This window comes from Haliotis cracherodii, unplaced genomic scaffold (assembly GCF_022045235.1).
Source record: "Haliotis cracherodii isolate W230 unplaced genomic scaffold, xgHalCrac1.p SCAF_5, whole genome shotgun sequence".
Classification (NCBI taxonomy): domain Eukaryota; kingdom Metazoa; phylum Mollusca; class Gastropoda; order Lepetellida; family Haliotidae; genus Haliotis; species Haliotis cracherodii.
The window spans coordinates 50,204,660-50,223,710 of record NW_027266308.1 but is presented as its reverse complement, the minus strand read 5'-3'; the positions used below and the strand labels follow the sequence as shown (position 1 = coordinate 50,223,710).

Sequence of the window (19,051 nt, the reverse complement as noted above, 5' to 3'; positions counted from 1 at the left end):
CAAGACGTCGTCCGCATGAAGAAAAGTTGCTTCTTTTGCAGATTGTAAACATTGGTTCATTTTAATGAATGACGATGGAAATTGGATCTGAAATCAGTCACAAGATCCGGGTAAGATTCTAGCACTATATGCATAGTAGATTAAACATGCACCACAACATGAATCCAATGTCAATGGCGTTCAATAAAAAGCTATTCGGTGTACCCTAATTTCGTGATACATTTACTTGCCTTTGGGTGTCCAGCTAATGCACTGGCCACACAGTTGTCAGTCACCGTAGTACCGAACAAGACTGTTGGTATGTCAGTTATGAAACTACACTATCTTAATCACATTTTTGTGTTGTGATGGTTGGTGAAAATTAACAACACTAAGCTTGTTTCGTGTAGTCGTTGAACGACACTAGACGGTTCATCAGCTGTTCATGTTCGTGTTGACCAATATATGCACATTTTCGCAAACCCAGGCTCTAATGTGTGGACTGTTAACAGTTGATGATGAGTATGATTTCTAGAGTTGAGTATGATATATTTATTTCAAATTCAAGGAATCACTAGCATGTAGGAAAATGTTTGGCAACAATGCAGTTTATTGGGGACAGCTAATATAGCGCCTATTAGCTCAGGTTGCCGACTGTGCCTCTGGCTTCGCCGATTTCGCGTGCCTCTTCAATTTTGTTTTTGTTGTGTAAGGGTAAGGATCTCCCTTCTGATAAATAACGATAATAGCCCACTCCAATCTTTGCTGCCTATGGTGAGTTGTTATCGACACATCCCTTCACCATGTTCACAGAACTCCTGGCTGGTGGGCTGCATAGAGTCTTTTTTTTTTAATGGTAGATGTTGAAATACAGCCTCCTGTTTATGCACTTAATTCTCTGTTGATAACAGCAGCATTTTTGGATCTATTATGAAGTGCAAGTCACGTAATGAGACGATCATGTCTTGATGTCATTTTTTAGGTCTGCCGCTCCCAGCACTCATTGCGACCCAATCCATTTGATGGTACTTGTCCCACAAATGAGAAAGTGCACATTTTGATTTGCTAAACATTTGATAGTGAGTTCCCCTATAGGTGCACCCACTTTGGCTTCTGTGTGCATGTGTCTGTAGTATATTTCTGTATGTCTCACTTTTGCCCTCAATTCAATGTCTGAACATAGACCTTGGGTTATGATCCTTCCAGCATCCGTTTCCTTGGTATTAATCTTTGTCTAACCTCAATTCAGCATGTTTAGAGTTATCATGCTTATGAGGTACTTTAATGACTGGAGACATGTCTGTTTGTTTTTTTGCAGTCTGCTATTAAGGCAAAACTGGTCGAACTTGGAGCCTATGTAGGTATGTAATTCCACTGGGTTTTTTAACTTTACTATGTTGATCATGTTGACAGGGACTGAATGTATGTAAAAACATGATAATGTGGATAATTATTATAATATTTTTTAAACCATGGTAACTTAAATCAAGCATAGTAAAAAATGAATAGATGAATGAAATAGTTTACATATATCATGTATATGATTATCAAAATAAATATTTTGTTATTTAGATAAACTTGTAATCACAATGACTCTTTGCTGTATGAGGAGATCTCTGTTTGGTTTGTCATGTTTCAAAGTTTATACTGTGTGTTTGTAATGTAGATGAAGAACTACCAGACTACATCATGGTGATGGTGGCCAACAAGAAGAACAGTTTACAAATGAAAGAGGACCTCAATCTCTTCCTTGGTGGGAACACAGAAAAGTTCACCACATGGTAATCTTGTTTTCTTTAATATTGATTTATTTCTGGTGAACATGAATAGGGTCATACTGTTGCTAATCATGCTAATGGCAGCATGTTTTGTGTTTTTCATCCATTAAACATTGTTAAGTATTTCTATAATGATCTGATGTCGAGAACACTTCATGCTGTAGTTTTCAAAATATGGATTTCCCAATATTTGAAAATTGTAAGACAAAGTATAATTCGGTCTCACTGTAGTGTTTTCGTCTTGATCAGGGACAGTCGGGTAGCCTAGTAGTTAAAGCGTTGGCTCGTCACACCAAAGACCCGGGTTCCGACATGGGTACAATGTGTGAAGCCCATTTCTGGTGTCCCCCGCCGTGATATTGCTGGATTATTGCTAAAAGCGATGTAATACCATACTCACTCACTCACTCATCTGATCAAGTCAGTCTACCCATGTGTATTGTGTCAAATAAACTCTAATTGTGTGTGAGTATTGAATTTAGTGTTTCTTGCCAGTACATTTATTAAGCTGACCTTTATAAAGAGATTACAGCCTCATATTAATTCTTTGTTTACAGGCTCCACAACCTCATCAACAAGTTGCAGTCTATCTCAAGTGGTAAGAAATGTCCTATGGCTAGAGTGAAAGATAACTGTGACAATTTCAACAAAACATCTTCAAATAGTGTGGTGACACGACCATCTAAAGGAGGAGAGCTACATTGTGAACAGAAATTATTTTGTCCAGCATTCAGTTATCATATTTATAGCAGCTTCCCAAGGCAAGGCAGTTTACTGACTATGTAAGTCCAGTTTCCACCCTTGCCGCACTAGGGGCGGTCGGGTAGCCTAGTGATTAAAGCGTTCGCTCGTCACGCCGAAGACCCGGGTTCAATTCCCGACATGGGTATAATGTGTGAAGCCCATTTCTGGTGTCCCCCGCCGTGATATTGCTGGAATATTGCTAAAAGCGGCGTAAAACATACTCACTCACTCACTTGCCACACTAAGCTGGAAGTATGGAGTCCAATCAAAATCATGTGACAAAATTTGACCTCCGGTTCGTAAACTGTCAGGCAGGGTTAGGTCGATTGCGGGATTTGCATATCTTTTGTACCTGCAACTAGGCGACGACAGATATTTTCCATATCTTTTCATGTTTTAAATGAAGATGTTCAAGTAATCTCATGCTCTAGATCTTGATTATCGATCAGATCGTCTTGACTGGGTGCCACCATTTTGTTTGAAGCAAATGCAAGTAATATAATAGGTGGAATCTGATTAGTCAATAGTCAAAGGGATGTAACTCGTAATAGCAACTGGTGGCGCTACAATCGAGCCACGAAATTCCAGCCTAGTTTGGCAAGTGTAGAAGCTGGACGTTTACAAGTCTGTTGGCTCCCTTGCCTCGCGAAGAAGTCTCATAGTGGTTTCTGGAAAATATTGAACCTTTCACAGATTCACAATCAGAATAGTAATTCAACACATATGAAACTTGAAGATTTTGAAAACTTGAAAGGGGAAAGCATGAGCATGATGAAAGTCTGATAATGATTGAAAGGAATAAGTGATGGTATAAGACCAACACCTGATTAACATAAAACCGAAAGAAAACTCACAATCAGCAAATTGTTGCCAACTAAAAATTAGCTCACATGATGGAGGATGAATGTACCAGTAGTTGCTTGAGACAATAAATGATCTTTCAGAAACAGTATCAGACGACAAGGAGAAAGAAAAGAAGGAGAAGGAGAGGAAGAAATCCACGGAAAAGAAGAAATTTGCCACAATAGATGTACCGGTGGCAGTGCCTGTTAAGAAGGTTGAGAAGGCACCTGCAGTCCAGAAGGAGACGGTGAAGCCTAAAGCCATCAAGTTGAAAGAGGTAGTTGTACAGAAGGAGCCCTCACCTGCACCAGAGCCTGAAGAACCGGAGTTTACTGTCAGGGCAGATACAGGTGAGGCAGCAGTAGAAGTAGGATGACTTAGTTGTTTAAGGCCCAGCTTCATTTCCCAAGTAGGTACAAGATGTACAGCTCTAATCTGCTCTCCTCCCACCAAACATATCTTTTAGAACTACTCGTCAGAAATTTGGCATTATTTTCAGCTGATTTTTCACTTAATATATAGGCCAGAAGACATTTTACTAGACTCGGGGTCGGACTAGTAGATATAGTTGTAGACTGATATTTTAAGCATAACATACCATAGGAGACATAAAACTATACTCTCTCACTCAGTAGAGCTGTTATCATGATGTAGATATACATGATACTCTCTAAGTGTTTAGACTTAGAGACATTACTGATCTGTTATAACCATTCTATATTGTATGATACTCAGAATCAGTGTGAGGACAGTCTGTGGACCGCCTCCATGGTCTAGTGGTAGAGCGTCCGCCCAGAGAGCGGTAGGTCCGCGGTTCGATCCCCGGCCGCGTCATACCGAAAGACATTAAAAGATGGTACTTGTTGTTACACTGTCTGGCGCTCGGCATTAAAAGGCTAAAACAAGGACTGGTTGGCTCGGAGTCAGTAATCTGTGTCTGAGTGGGGTATTCATGTTAAACTGCGGCATGGTATCTCAGTGTGCTAGCACTATAAATCGGCATCAGTCCGGACTAGAACAAGCAGCCACACACACGCATGCACATCGCTATATAAGTGCAATAACCTTGAACGCGACATTAAAACGCATTTCACCTCACCACCTCACTAAACCTGTGAAGACGATAGACAGGTTTCAGTTATGTAGGACCAGAGCTCGATATTGGTCAGAATCAGATGTCGGTTGTATTTTTGAAAGAGCAATGATGCAGGGCTCCGTTCGCTTTGTCGATCTATATAAATATATTTATATATGCATGTATTATTTCAGATGAGTTCAGTGAAGAAATGAAAGAGATTGAAAAACAGGCAGAGGCAAAGAGAGTCCCCAGTCAGCCCACTACCACAGCTCCCCCAGTAGTAATCGCCACCCCTAAGGCCGTAGTCGCCACTCCCCCACCAGCTCCTGTGACGGTAGTGAGGGAGCCACCTGTGGTACGACCTGCAGTTAGTGCTGTGTCTCGACTAAGTGACAGAAAGCCTGTTGCACGACCAGAGGCCCGGCGGGATGGGAGGTCCGTTGTGTCTTCAGACAAACCACCTACAGTAGTCAGAAGGGTGAGTCTCTGCCGGGTACCACTGCTTGCTGCTTTTATTTCTGTCTGGGCCAAATACTACAAGCATGAACATGTATTTTGGCATTATTTTCAGTAGATTTTAGTCTTTTGTACATGAACGGTAAATCTTGAAATTAATGTGTCTCCAAATTAATATAACTGCTGACCCCTAGCCAAAAATGCGACTCCCCCCACCCCATCCCCAGTGGAATGATACATATCCTTATCTTAATCCAATCTTACCTTAATCCAAACAAACAGCAAATAGCACCGCGCTGAGTAGAGCACTTCAGTAAAAACAATAAACAGTGTTTTCCTAAAAACAAGCCACAGTTTATTTGTTTATTCTGTTGACTGGTATTAATGAAGCTCAAGGGCAACAAAGTAATTGAACCAACAACAGTTCACTGATAGATATGCGGAGGTGTTAACAAACTTGAAGGCAAATGACAAGACAAAGGCTGTTAGATCTGAGGAGTGTAGTGAAGCCTATCGGTGCGCGCTGGGTCGTGTCGGCCTTTGACGAAGTGTCACGTGGGTGGCGTCTCTCTGGACTGCTGGCGTGGTCAATGTTGCCTAGTTTGACGTGAGTGGGTAGAACTCTTGACCCCAGCAGTGATAACTCACCGGATGCCTCTTGTGTAATTCCTATTCTTTGAAAGACATGGTTACATTCACCCTTTTACAACTGCTGCTCAGTAAACCGTGTTTGTGATAATATTCAAGTTGGTATCCAAAGTGTGCAGTGAGGCAGTCTTATTGTTGATAGTCATTTGTGAGACATAAATGCGAAGTTTCATTAATGCGAACAAAGACCACTCGCATTTTTCGCATTAAATTCACACTTGCCTTAATTTCTAGATTTACAGTATATGGACAGGAATAAGCTGATCTTACAAGACAAGAAATGTTTTACCAGACTTGGGCTTTTGAGTAGTCAGCTAAAATCACAAAATAATTGATATGGTTTGGAAATAATGATTACATCACTGTTTATTTCCATAGTGGCAACACATGCCACCCACCCTAGCCTGCTAGCCCTGGTCTGAAAATTCATAAGGGATTTTCTGATACTGTTTGGACACTAGTAGGGTAGATCGTGGCATGTAGGGGCAGTTTCTGTGTTTCCTTCACTAATTTTCTTTTTTCTTTTAGTAACTTAAAAGAAGTGGCCTAATATGTTTTGGGATATTTGGGGAAATCAGTGATCCATGTTATTTTACAGGTGGAAAGTGATGAAGCTAGATCTAAGAGATACTTAGAGACTGAGTTATTTTTCCAGAGAAGGGACCTTTTGTCATGTTTGTGTGTATTAATTTCATATTTAATAATTTTTTCTGATGACATTAAACGGCCCAAGTGACTATTTCTTCTTAAGGCTTTATAGGACTCTCACTACTATATGAACAAACAAAATTCTAATGTGCCCCATGGCGGAGAATAGTGATAACACTGTTTTCTTGTTTTGTTTTCACTTCAAAACCACCAAGTGAATGCTTCTACCTTGTTTACTGTTAATGTTTTACAGACAATGGTTATGAAGTCTTCCAGTATAGCTTTGAAGCGGAAAGCCCCTAGTTCTGTAGTGAAGCCCATGTCCAGTCCTGTCGAGGAGGAGGAAGAGTACGACCCTCACAATCCCTCGGTGGGCAGCGTTGCCAGTGTAGTGCGAGTCACTGCAAGGAAGTGAGTCTGTTAGCTTACAGCTTGCTTTCAATTTGCCAAGTGATTAAAGTGTCCCTTCACAGGTTTCCCTTCATCTGAATGTGTGAAGTCATGGTGTCCCCTGACCTGATATGGCTGGAGTGCTGCTCGGAGGCTGAAAGGCTTCAGAATGTTATTCCTCTTCCATGCTTGAGCTTCAATCACTGTTCAAAAGCTGACATTAAACCAAGATGTCCTTCTCATAACCCATCTTCCCGAGGCAAGGGCATTAACTGAATATAAACATGATAAAAGTTCAGTTTGCACCCTTGCAGAACTAGGCTGGAATTCCGGAGTTACGTTTTGGCTGGATATACGAGTCTAGGTATGCATAGTCCAATCTAAATCGCATAATAAACCAGATATCCAGTATGTTAACAACATGTTCATAAACGTGCAGATTTCAGTCGACTGAAGGGTTTGCAAAGCATGTGTACCGCCAACTGGGCATCAACAGATATTTTGCAAATCTTTTTATGTTTTTGATCAAGGTGCTCAAGTGATTTGATGCACTTTGTGAGGTAGGATCTGTTTGTTTTTTTACAATATGGATCTCAATGATCGATCAGATCCTCTTGACTGGGTGCTGCCATTTTGTTTGAAGCAAATGCAAGTGATACAAGAGGTGGAATCTGATTGGTCAGTAGGAGGGACATAGAAGGTACATAACTCGTAATAGCCACTTCTAACTACAGTCAAGCCTAGAAATTCCAGCCTATTTCAGCAAGGGTGGAAACTGGACTTTTATCGTCAGTTAACACCCTTGCCTCGGGAAGTAGGTCATAACCCTGTTGCATTGTTTGTTTGTTTGTTTGTTTGTTGTGTAACACCACACACCTTTATTTCAGCGATATAACATCAGTCTGTTAATCGAGTATGGACAAGAGAGAGTATGACAAGCAAGCTGGGGCCTATATTCTTACCCAGAATCCCCACTGGTCAAACCTTATGTTAAGCATTTGTTTTAGTGATATAGTACCCAAGGACACAACTGAACTGGACCAATAAAGAGCATTGAAAAAAAGCTTTAGTGCTTAGTGTTACACTATTATACTGAATGTAATGTTAAAATGCCTTCAAATTTGAGTAAATAGGAACTTCACAATTGAGTTTTTCCCAGTCTGCTTGCCTAAGGCACTTCATTTAAAATCTTAGAAATACACGTTTCACCTACGGTGGACATAATGAGATGTGGCTGCAGACTGCTCTTGTCAGACATGAAGCAACTAACTGTATGGACAGCCTCCGTGGTCTAGTGGTAGAGCGTCCGCCCGGAGAGCGGACAGTCCGGGGTTCGATCCCCGGCCGCATCATACCAAAAGAAGTTAAAAGATGGTACTTGTTGTTACCCTGTCTGATGCTCGGCATTAAGGGGCTAAAACAAGGACTGGTCGGCTCGGAGTCAGTATACTGTGTCTGAGTGGGGTATTCATGTTAAACTGCGGCATGGTATCTCAGTGGGCTAGCACTATAAATCGGCATCAGTCCGGACTAGTACAAGCAGCCACACAAACACATACACGTGCATGCACGTCGCTATATAAGTGCAATAATCTTGGACGCGACGTTAAACCCAATTTCACCTCGCCTCACTAACTGTATGTCGTGTATCTTTATCCCAGGTCTAGTGTACCCCGATCTCTCCAGGCCAACAAGATGCTGCTGATGAAGGCTATGACAGATGCAGAGAAATCTGTCACCACCACTGGCAAGCGATCAGTCACAGTAGCCGACACCAGACAAGGTATGTGGTTATGTCGCAGGAACACATCAGCTTCTGTCCTAAGTAGTTCTTGTTTTCAAATGTTGGAAACTCAACTTTGTTAACTGTTTCCTTTGTGACTGTTTTTTTTTTTTTTAACTGCAAAACAACTGCACCAATGAAACTGAAGGGAGACATGTTGCCCCCTTGATAACAACCCATACAATCCAACATTAAAATAAGAGGTAAAACCCACGACTACATAACCCTTATAGATCCCTCGCGAATATTCATTCAAGTATAAATGAACACGTCATTCCTTCCATGTAGATCAGCCAAGTACATTCTACACGAAACTTGATACGTAATATATGGTGAACTGCCCTACCCCAGCCATGCAGTCTTAAATTTATCGTATTGTTCATTGCATAATTTTGTGAAATCAGTAAATGGCCACACAAGATCAATGTACAATCAACAAAATATATTGAAGAACACACACGTTGCTTTACAATAAATCGCAATACAATTGGTCAAATATGTGGCAGCAGCAAAATATAATAGGATTTATTTCCTGTCTGTGCACTTATGAATGTCCAGAATTTGTCCTTGTCTTGAGGGAGGCACATGCTCTGCTTTGAAGCAGAGATACCATATTGGAAGCAGGTAAATTGTTGATGTTTTCCGATAGGTATCATCTGTATTGTGGAAGTAGATTAGTCGCTAATCAGATAGTAGAAGAGGGCCTCAAATTGCTCTTGTGTAGGTACAGCCAGCTTTCTAGAAATGCCTCAAACCATGTAGTATTACCCTTGTAAATAAGCCTTTAATTTAAACAAGCTCCTCACAGTGGAGCTCTCTATACTGGAAGGGTAATGAAGATGTGAAGGACTGGTATGGAGCTTGGACTGTAAACAATAAGGGAGGTCACTCTATTTTACATGTGTGTTTGATTTGCTTCACTAACAATCATCAGAAACATATTTACAACATATGCTGCCACATAACAATAGTTCGAGACAGGCAGCTCATTTCTGAGTTTCTCTTTGGCTTCCTTTGTCAGAGCGAGGCCAGCAGCGCTCTCAGTACAACAGCAGTAGGGGAACAGTACCAGCAGATAACAACGTGACACGGTCCTACAACCCCACTCGGCCTAGCCTGGTGTCCCGGTCCAAGAAGGAGGAGATCATGAGGAGAATGAAGTACACCATCGAGGTCGAGTCACCTCAGGATTCACCCGAGGAACCAGGCTCTGGTAGGTTTTCTGATAAATTAAAAGCTTTGCTGAATGAATAAATGTAGGCATTTTCAACATGTCCAAAAATGGAAAGTTTCTGTTTAGAATTTTTTTTATTAAATGTATTTGATACAGGAACATGGCTAATAATGGCAAATAAGAGGTAGCTAATCATTATCACCACTATGAATGAATTTTATACAAGCAAACAAAAAATTAGTCTGCTGCCTGGAGGCATGGGTGGCCCAGTCGTCTAAGGCACCACAATTTGCTGTGCAGAGTTGTGTCCCTATCTTGTGTCTGGCACTCCAGAAACCTATGCTTGTTGGTTCGAATCCTGGTTCGCCCTGATTATGTTTCTAGGTTTGTCAGCACCATACCTGTGCTCTTTGGTTTCACCAAAGTGGTAAACGTCTCAGACCTACATCACTTCCACATTAAGCTGGCGCACTGTGATATAACTGGATTACTGTTAAAAGCAGTGTTAAACCCAACTCACTCACTCACTCACTCACTCACTCACTGCCTCCTTTTTTCTCAGGATGAATTAAGGCAGTTAATGGTCTTTGCAAAAGTCATCACTTCAAGCTTTCCTCGCACACCAAACTAACAGGCAGTGATATAATTGAAATACTGTGCAAAGTGACATTAAAACCAAACTCAATCCCTCCCATCCTTTGCAAAAGTAATCTAGCCCATTGTAGCAATTATCAACAGTTAGGGAATATAATAATATAACAGCAGTAAGGTGCTGAGAGAAAGAAATCAAGACTGGTTCCATGAAAGTCCATCATTGCTTTGATCTTGTGCAGGTGACATAACTACATGCATGAATAACTTGTCTGCAGAGGAGGAGCTAGTGCCCGACAACCGGGTGGTGGAGGTGGACCCAGAGGAGGAGGAGGAGGAGCAGGAGCAGGGAGTGTCCAGTCCAGAAGCAGTGGCTGGGGCATCTGACTCTGACCCTGGGGTAGAGGTGGAGACGGTGGTGGAGGAAGAGGATGGAGTAGGTGGGGGGGTAGAGGAGGAGGAGACGGAGCAAGAGGCAGTGGCTATACCTGTTATCCTGGAGGAAGAGGCGTCAGATGAGTTCCGCCATGTTCTGGACACGGAAGTGGGTGCTGTGAGTCAGGTTCAGGGCAGGCTGCAGCAGCAGCAGGAAGTGATGGAAGAGGAGGTGGGTGACGGCAACTCCAGGGTTGTCAAAGACAAGTAAGTCCGACAAGAAAAGTCGTTTTGTCTTTTAAATTGTACATGTATGCATTTGTGACCTACTGTTTATTATTCAGATACCAAATTACTTTTAATTTGCTTAAAATAGATATTGCCGACTACAGTGATGATATTGAAAACTTGATCGTGTTATTTTTGCTCTGGGGGGCATGGGTGGCCCAGTCGACTAAGGCGCCACGATTCACTGTGCAGAGTTGCGCCCCTTGGGCACACCAGAAACCTATGATTGTAGGTTCAAATCCTGGTTCGCCCTAATTATGTTTCTAGGTTTGTCAGCAACATACCCGTGCTCGTGGGTTTCACCGAAGTGGTAAACGTCTCAGACCTGCATCACTTCGGGCTTTCCTCTCACATTGAGGTGACACGCTGTGATGTAACTGGAATAGTGTTAAAAGCGGCGTTAAACCCAACTCATTCACTCACTATTTTTGCTCTCAATGTCTTGCTGGATTGAAATAACCTGTCTTAAACTTTCGTAAGCTAGTGACACTGACAGCTTACCAGACGATAAAGAAGTGGACTCTGACATACTACACACCAGTTGCTAAGCCTACACCTTTGACTAAAAATGACTATTTTGTTCCTTAGCAAATGTTGAGTAGTATATAAGTGTAGTGGTTGTGTTGAAGACTACTGCCCCATACACAGCAGTCATCACCTTTTTATCATCTTGACTTGCTGTACCAGTGTGTACCTTAGTGCATCAATATTCTACCTTCTTCCTACAGTTCCAAGAACACCAAGTTTATTGTGACCCTTGATGGTGTGGATCCTGACCAGTACGACAGCATGGAGGTGGACATGGACGATGCGGCCGCCGACTCTACACGGGTTATGGAGATGATGTCCCGCGTGGCTCCTCCCAGAATAAAACCTTTCTCCATCAACCTCAAGGACTCAGATGGTGAGCACATACCTTTGATGGATTTTGTAAACATTGCGAATTGAGGTGTCACAAAAATCTGACAAAATTCTATTACAACTCTTTGATGTGTGACAATATCCCATACTGCAAATGTACATTTTATTGTTCATTGTTGACTGACCAGGCATTGTTTGTTTCTATTGTTATATATACCGTATTTTCTCTATTAGATGCCAGACCACCAATACACACAGGCCTCTCATTGACTCCAGGTCATATGCTCTTTTACAAGAATAGAAGCCCTGCCTCCACTACTGTAATATGTTGGTGGTTAATAATGACTGTTTCCTGCAAATCTACCCTTTGTATGGCTTTAGAATTTAGGATTCAGTAACATAGTGAGTTGTGACTTTGCCAGAGTTGTGACTGTGCCAACAGACGCTAGACCAACGGCTTGCACAAAATTGCCCGGGTGTCTAATAGAAGAAATATGGTACATATCAATGCAGATAATGTAGTTATTGTTTTGTTTGTATTTCAGACATGTTAGGTTCTGTGTTTATCATCTTGGTGAGAGAGTAATATAAGTATCAGTAGTCTGGTAGTTGTTAATAGTTGGTATAAACACATGATGTATAAAAAACCCACAGCACCAATATACATCCCATCAGTCATGCCGATAGATATCATCATCTTAATTGCCGAAATGTTTGCTTTCAGATGAAGAAGATCCTTCTATTACCCCTCTGAAAAAGGCAAAAATGGCAGAAAAGTGTCGATTTTGGCCAGCATGTGTTAATGGCAATGCATGTGAATACCACCATCCCACAGTCACTTGCAAGTGAGTTTACAATCATTGTCTTCTTACACACAGTCGAATGGGGGGTGCCATGACCAATCTCATTCAAATCTGATCTTGGTTCTCGCTACCGCTACACCAAAAATCTGAGGACATTTCTATTTCAATAATTGTTATAAACACTTTTTGGTCAGGACCACTTGATGACCGGGAAGATCTGGTTTGGAATAGGTCTTCAGCAACCCATGCTTGTCTTAAAAGGCAACTATACTTGTTGTAAGAGGCGACTTAAGGGATCGTGTGGTCAGGGTCGCTGACTTGGTTAAAGCATGTCATTGTTTCCCAATTGCATAGATCAATGTTAATGATGTCAATCACCTGATTGTCTGGTCCAGACTTGATTATTTACAGCCGACATATAGCTGAAATATTGCTGAGTGTGGTTTTAAACAACAAACAAACAAAAATGTTGAAACATGGCACAGTGGTCTCCCTTGCACAGGTAACAGCTCGTGCAGTGAGGCAGTTTATTATGAAGCCTTAATTCTAGTCTCACTCTTGTCATGTACCTCATTCTGGTAATAAAAGCATCTACTTTGGTGACTAGATAACATTGATGTATTGTTGACTGTTTTATCTCTTTACAGAACATTCCCCAGCTGCAAGTTTGGAGATAAATGTTTGTATATTCACCCAAATTGTAAATATGATGCCCGGTGTACAAAAACAGATTGTCCATTCACACATGCAAGTAGAAGGAAACCTATGGCTACATCCCCTCCCCAAGGTAAGGCCATGGTTTACACTGCATTGCACAATGCCTAAACTCACCATCAGATTTTCATGTTTGCCAACTCACTTTGAGTAAGGTTTTACGCCACTTACAGTATACTACGTTTATAACAAACATGCTTATAACGAACTGCGGATATGACGAACTTATTCTAAGTATTTACAGACGGTCGGTCGTCATATAGCAGGAATATTGCTGATTATTGTTAAACTACAAACAAAGAACACATTCTGGAAATTATTTGCCCTTGGGTGTATGTGATAAGTAGAAAAAACGCATGTGTCAGTGTATTCATCATGTTCATTTTTCACGTTTGACTGTTGCAGTTATTGCCATTCCCCAGCCCAAGGTGATACTGGCTGCCCCCATGGCGGCTGTACCTGCCGCATCAACACATCCTCGGCAGATCACCTGTAGATTCTTCCCAAATTGCCACAACATGAAATGTCCATTTAAACATCCAAAGGTAGGTTAATATTGGCTCTACATTACTTAGTGTTTTACAGATCCTTTTCATCATGGGGAGCACGGGTGGCCCAGTCGTCTTAGGCACCACAATTCACTGTGCAGAGTTGCGTCCCTTGGGCACGCCAGAAACCTATGATTGTGGGTTCGAATCCCGGTTATGTTTCTAGGTTTGTCAGCACCATACCCGTGCTCGTGGGTTTCACTGAAGTGGTAAACGTCTGAGACCTGCATCACTTCAGGCTTTCCTCCCACATTAAGCTGACACACTGTGATATAACTGGAATACTGTTAAAAGCGGCGTTAAACCCAACTCACTCACTCACACAGATACCAATGTCAGGCCAAGAAAAAATGCACACATGTGTTTCTGAGTCTTACTCTGATTTGGCACAGGGTGATGATGGGTTATGAATGGTGTCTCTGTATGTGTGTCGTTGGGGCTGATACTATTGAAAGTCAATGTAAGTACCCTCTTTGTTGTGAGTTGCATGCCCGTTTCACATGGAGACAAATAGATTATTCCTTTGCAACACAATAACCATGATAACAGAAGCATGAGTTCACATGTCTGACCATGTTGACAGAGTGTGTGTTGTGTTGCAGCCTTGTAGATATGGGTTGAGCTGTGCCAAGAAGGCAGCATGCCCTTTCTTTCACCCAGCCCTGCCAAGCAAAGACAAGCTGACCTGGAAGGCAGGCAAGGTGGAGCAGGGGAGGTAGGTCAGAGCTTGGCCAAAGTGGTGTGACACGTCATACTTCGTTGTCAGGATGACAGTAAAGGATGCCTTTATAAGACTTAAAACCACTCATCCAATAGCAATCAGTAACGTATACTTTTTGCCTGCATTTTGTTTTGGGAAAAAATAAGAATTCTGACACAAATAGCAAACTTTTTCATGCCAATAATATGATGACAGGACTTTATTTTGGGGGGTTCTTTACAGTTATATTCATTTAAACTTAAGTGATTTGAGCTTTTATGTTTTTGACTGTTCATTATATAAGTAAATTAATCTTCATATGGAACCAGGGTTTGTCCAGAATGTTATTAGTCTAGATACCTAAAGGGGGCATTAATTTTGTGAATATATAAGGTGTTATATATATATAAGGTCTATATTGCAGTGTGGAAACTATCTGCTCTCCTGTTTCAGTGCCACCAACACAGACGGCATCAAGGCCTCTTGATCTTCACTGTGTTACTGCTGTCTGTGTGGATGTGTTTTACATGATGCGTTGTCCAGAACATGGTGTGATCAGTGGTTGTAAGGACACTACTCTCTGGGCAGAGAAGACCAATAGTACCTAGCTCCTCACAGTGATCGTTCCTGGAGCTCTCTGTACTCTCGCTGCAACCAGTCCCTACTCTTCACTGTGTGACTGCTGTCTGTGTGGATGTGTTTTACATGATGCGTTTTCCAGAACATGGTGTGATCAGTGGTTGTAAGGACACTACTACTCACTACAATTCACATAAGTAATATGATATACGCCCATACACATTTTGGGTTTGAAAGAAATTTCAAGTTCATTATAATAGATGCAGCCACACTGGTTGTAGCGATTATACTGGGAGTGTAATGAAGGTGACACACACTGGAATGGAGCTTTCAGTAAAGTACCACAGGGGAACTACTGCCCGGAGAACCACTTCACACACTAATTTGTACAACATAGTTCAGACAAGTGTACATGCTGAATGCATGTTGATTGTGATATGACTCTGATGTGTTGGACTCTGACTTAGCCAGGGATGAGCCTGGATGACTGTGGGTCTCTACTGACAGGGAGGGCTGTGGGTCTCTACTGACAGGGAGGACTGTGGGTCTGTACTGACAGGACGGTGTTGTCAGACTGAGCAGGCCGCACATGGTTACATTGATCAGTTATTTTAGCAACATGTTGTGTTGTTAGCAGTTGTTTGGGATTGTTGTGTCTGTATTACCCTATTAATGCTGAGGTTGAGAAAATATTTGATGTGAGTATAAGGCCTTAACACCCTATTTTGACATATATTTTCATTTTCAAAATATTAATACAAATTCAATTGAGAGAAAAGACTATTGTTAGTTTGTGGTTGGTAGGATGGTATGTTACAAAATGTGCTTGTGGAACTGTTTCCTTGAATGAAAAGTCAAAGAGTTATGTCCCTTCCCATTTTAAGTTTTGGGGTACTTTTTCTTATTATCAAAATTTGTTTTCTAACTAAATCTGCCCAATGAAAACAAGTTGTTTGTGCCACCATTGTCCATCATTGTGAAATTTGGGTTGATGAATACCTAAGCCAGGTAATAAGACCAGTTTAATCCAGAATCACAAGCTATGAAAAACTACAACTTATTTACATGATATGAACAATTAAGGAAAATATACAACAATAATGTATGTCTTGTTTTTAACACATTCTTATTATCAGCCTTCAGTACACTAAACATTGTGTCTTTATCAAAAGCATTTTCAGGAATGTGTTTTGACATTTGATGTTTTGTTAAATCTGACACTATTTGTATTTTAATGATGTATTTATGTCCATAAGTTAATTTATGTAACCCTACACAAGACTCGTGTGCAGAGAATTGTGTACTGTCTCTGCTAGAGATAGTCTTTCAATAAGAGTTGTCTTCATTTTTTTTCCATTTTCTTCGTTTGCAAAATGATATCTCAATAGGGTAAGCAGTGACAGGCTAGTCTCATGTTGTTTTTTCAGTTAATTACCTTTTTGGTCACAGCTACTATGGTAGTAAGAAAAAAACACACATAAACTTGCTGCTTTAATACTTGTATTACTTGGAAAATGTATGTAATATATGCAATGCAGTTCTATTTATCAATAGACATATCCAGACAACGACAAAGCTATGACAGTTCTGTAACAGAACAGTAATTATTTATTACTACTGCAGACAACATTTCACACAAACAAGCCAGCAAGTTCAAACAACAGCAGCGTTTCTGAGAATGATACTACCTTGGTATTTTGTTTCAAATATATGTTGTAACAATGAAAGCAATGCCAATTAAAAACAACTTTAAGTGACAATAAGTAACTATGATTTTAGTCCTCTCTGTTGTTTTTTTATGGCAAATTGTGTCATGGTGTGACTTATTTCAGGCATAAATGATATGAGACCTGTAAAGATCCAGGTTAGAATAGGTCTTCAGCAACCTAAGCTTGCCGTAAGAGGCAACTAATAGGATCTGGTGGTCAGACTCGCTGACTTGGTTGCATGTCATTGTATCCCAATTGCATGGATCGATGCTCATGATGTCACTCACTGGATTGTCTGGTCCAGACTGTGTTATTTACAGACAACCTTCATATGGATGGAATAATGCTGAGTGTGGTGTTAAACAACAAAAAATTACATGACATGACACAGAATGGAACTGGGTTGGCCTTAACTAAAGCACTGCAATTCGCTGTGCAACGAGTTGAGTCGCAAAGTCTTGCTTAGATGCCCTGCTTGTGGCTTGGATTCCCAAATGTACCCTGATTGTGACCTTTGCTTGTGGGTTTCAGCAAAGGGATTAGCAGACATGACCTTTGTCAATTGGTCTTGCCTCTGCCTGTTGACCATACCACAACAGAAATACTGTTCAGTAATGCCTTGAGAAGAACTCATAAAGACAACACAATCTTAAAGTGTGTCCAGTATATGAAAATATATTTATATGCAGCTATTTCTTTGGTATTTTAAATTTGGGCTGTGTGTATCAAGTTTTGTCTCTGCTTGTTTTTATTTAACTATATCATTGATGCAGTGGCATTAAAGAACCTGGACTTGTAATTCTAGTTGTGTGAAGGTTTTCTTTTCATGCTGAAATGCTGAATATTTTAAAATATGTTTGTTTATTAATGAGCTCAGTAATACTATGATTATGCATAAATTGCAAGAATGGGGTTATTTTTATTGAACATTATTGTTTAAGTATGGATTAATATTGTTTCACATAATCTGGTCTGTAGTTAATGATAGATGTAATCAATGAAATAAAAACTAATACAAAAGCATATACTCCGAAACGTTGTGTTCCTCATAATAAAGAAGTTTACATCCATAAATTCTCTTCCTTATGTGTATCACTTCTAAATGCCTTTCAAAGAAATAAAACTGGTTTTAATTTTTATCCAAATCAGGTGCAGTGGTATTGTAAGTGATTACATGAATCTTGTAGGTGTGTGGTAATTGCAGTTTTTTTTCTAAAAATACAAAAAGTATGTCCATTGTTAGATTTTTTTTCCGTGACAAACAATCTCAAGTACAAGAAATATGGAGTTAGGTGATGAGGATCATCATCCTGCTAAATGGAAGAAGATGTCACCGTACTGATGTTGCAGGTCAGATACAGTGTAGTCACAAGGCCCTTTTATTGTTCTGTGTTTCTTCAGGATTGTCATAAATTAATGTTAGCTTCATTGAATACTGTTTTCTATTTTTACAAATGTAATCCAGGCATCCCTGAGGCATTATTAAACATGATATTTGTAGTGGACTGTGTTCTCTGTTTTTGTGTCATTTAGGGGAGATAGCCTTGTGGGCAGAAGGACAAATCTTATGTTGGTACATGCCAGTTATACCGAGGGACTAATCCTATGTTGGTACATGTCAGTTATACAGAGGGACAAATCCTATGTTGGTACATGCCAGTTATGCAGGGACTAATCCTATGTTGGTACATGTCAGTTATACCGAGGGACTAATCCTATGTTGGTACATACCAGTTATACCGAGGGACAAATCCTATGTTGGTACATGTCAGTTATACAGAGGGACAAATCCTATGTTGGTACATGCCAGTTATACAGGGACTAATCCTATGTTGGTACATGTCAGTTATACCGAGGGACTAATCCTATGTTGGTACATGCCAGTTATACAGGGACAAATCCTATGTTGGTACATGTCAGTTATACTGAGGGACTAATCCCATGTTGGTACATACCAGTTATACAGAGGGACAAATTCTATGTTGGTACATGCCAGTTATACAGAGGGACAAATTCTATGTTGGTACATGTCAGTTATACAGAGGGACAAATCCTATGTTGGTACATGTCAGTTATACCGAGGGACTAATCCTATGTCGGTACATGTCAGTTATACAGAGGGACAAATTCTATGTTGGTACATGTCAGTTATACTGAGGGACTAATCCTATGTTGGTACATGCCAGTTATACAGAGGGACAAATTCTATGTTGGTACATGCCAGTTATACAGAGGGACAAATCCTATGTAGGTACATGCCAGTTATACTGAGGGACAAATCCTATGTTGGTACATGCCAGTTATACAGAGGGACAAATCCTATGTTGGTACATGTCAGTTATACTGAGGGACTAATCCTATG

At 40.6% G+C, this 19,051-nt stretch overlaps 1 protein-coding gene across 1 annotated transcript; it reads left to right on the top strand.

Moving 5' to 3' along the window:
- Positions 1-18,171, top strand: LOC139443955 (zinc finger CCCH domain-containing protein 14-like). The gene is made up of 16 exons (XM_071224842.1): positions 1-110; positions 1,298-1,340; positions 1,646-1,760; positions 2,315-2,355; positions 3,446-3,694; positions 4,614-4,900; positions 6,428-6,585; positions 8,226-8,347; positions 9,369-9,560; positions 10,391-10,754; positions 11,504-11,679; positions 12,361-12,481; positions 13,087-13,226; positions 13,559-13,698; positions 14,304-14,416; positions 14,855-18,171. Exons 1-16 carry the CDS (start codon positions 69-71, stop codon positions 14,886-14,888), a joined length of 2,337 nt encoding a protein of 778 aa, XP_071080943.1. The 5' UTR covers positions 1-68; the 3' UTR covers positions 14,889-18,171.
- The last annotated feature ends 880 nt before the right edge of the window (positions 18,172-19,051 follow it).

What these genes read in the sequence shown, in the direction of transcription:
- LOC139443955 (XM_071224842.1), top strand. Translation starts at nt 69, where the DNA reads ATGACGATGGAAATTGGATCTGAAATCAGTCACAAGATCCGG. An exon ending in ACAGAAAAGTTCACCACATG is followed by an intron (nt 1,761 to 2,314) that starts GTAATCTTGTTT and finishes CTTTGTTTACAG; the next exon opens with GCTCCACAACCTCATCAACA. An exon ending in TCCAGGGTTGTCAAAGACAA is followed by an intron (nt 10,755 to 11,503) that starts GTAAGTCCGACA and finishes TTCTTCCTACAG; the next exon opens with TTCCAAGAACACCAAGTTTA.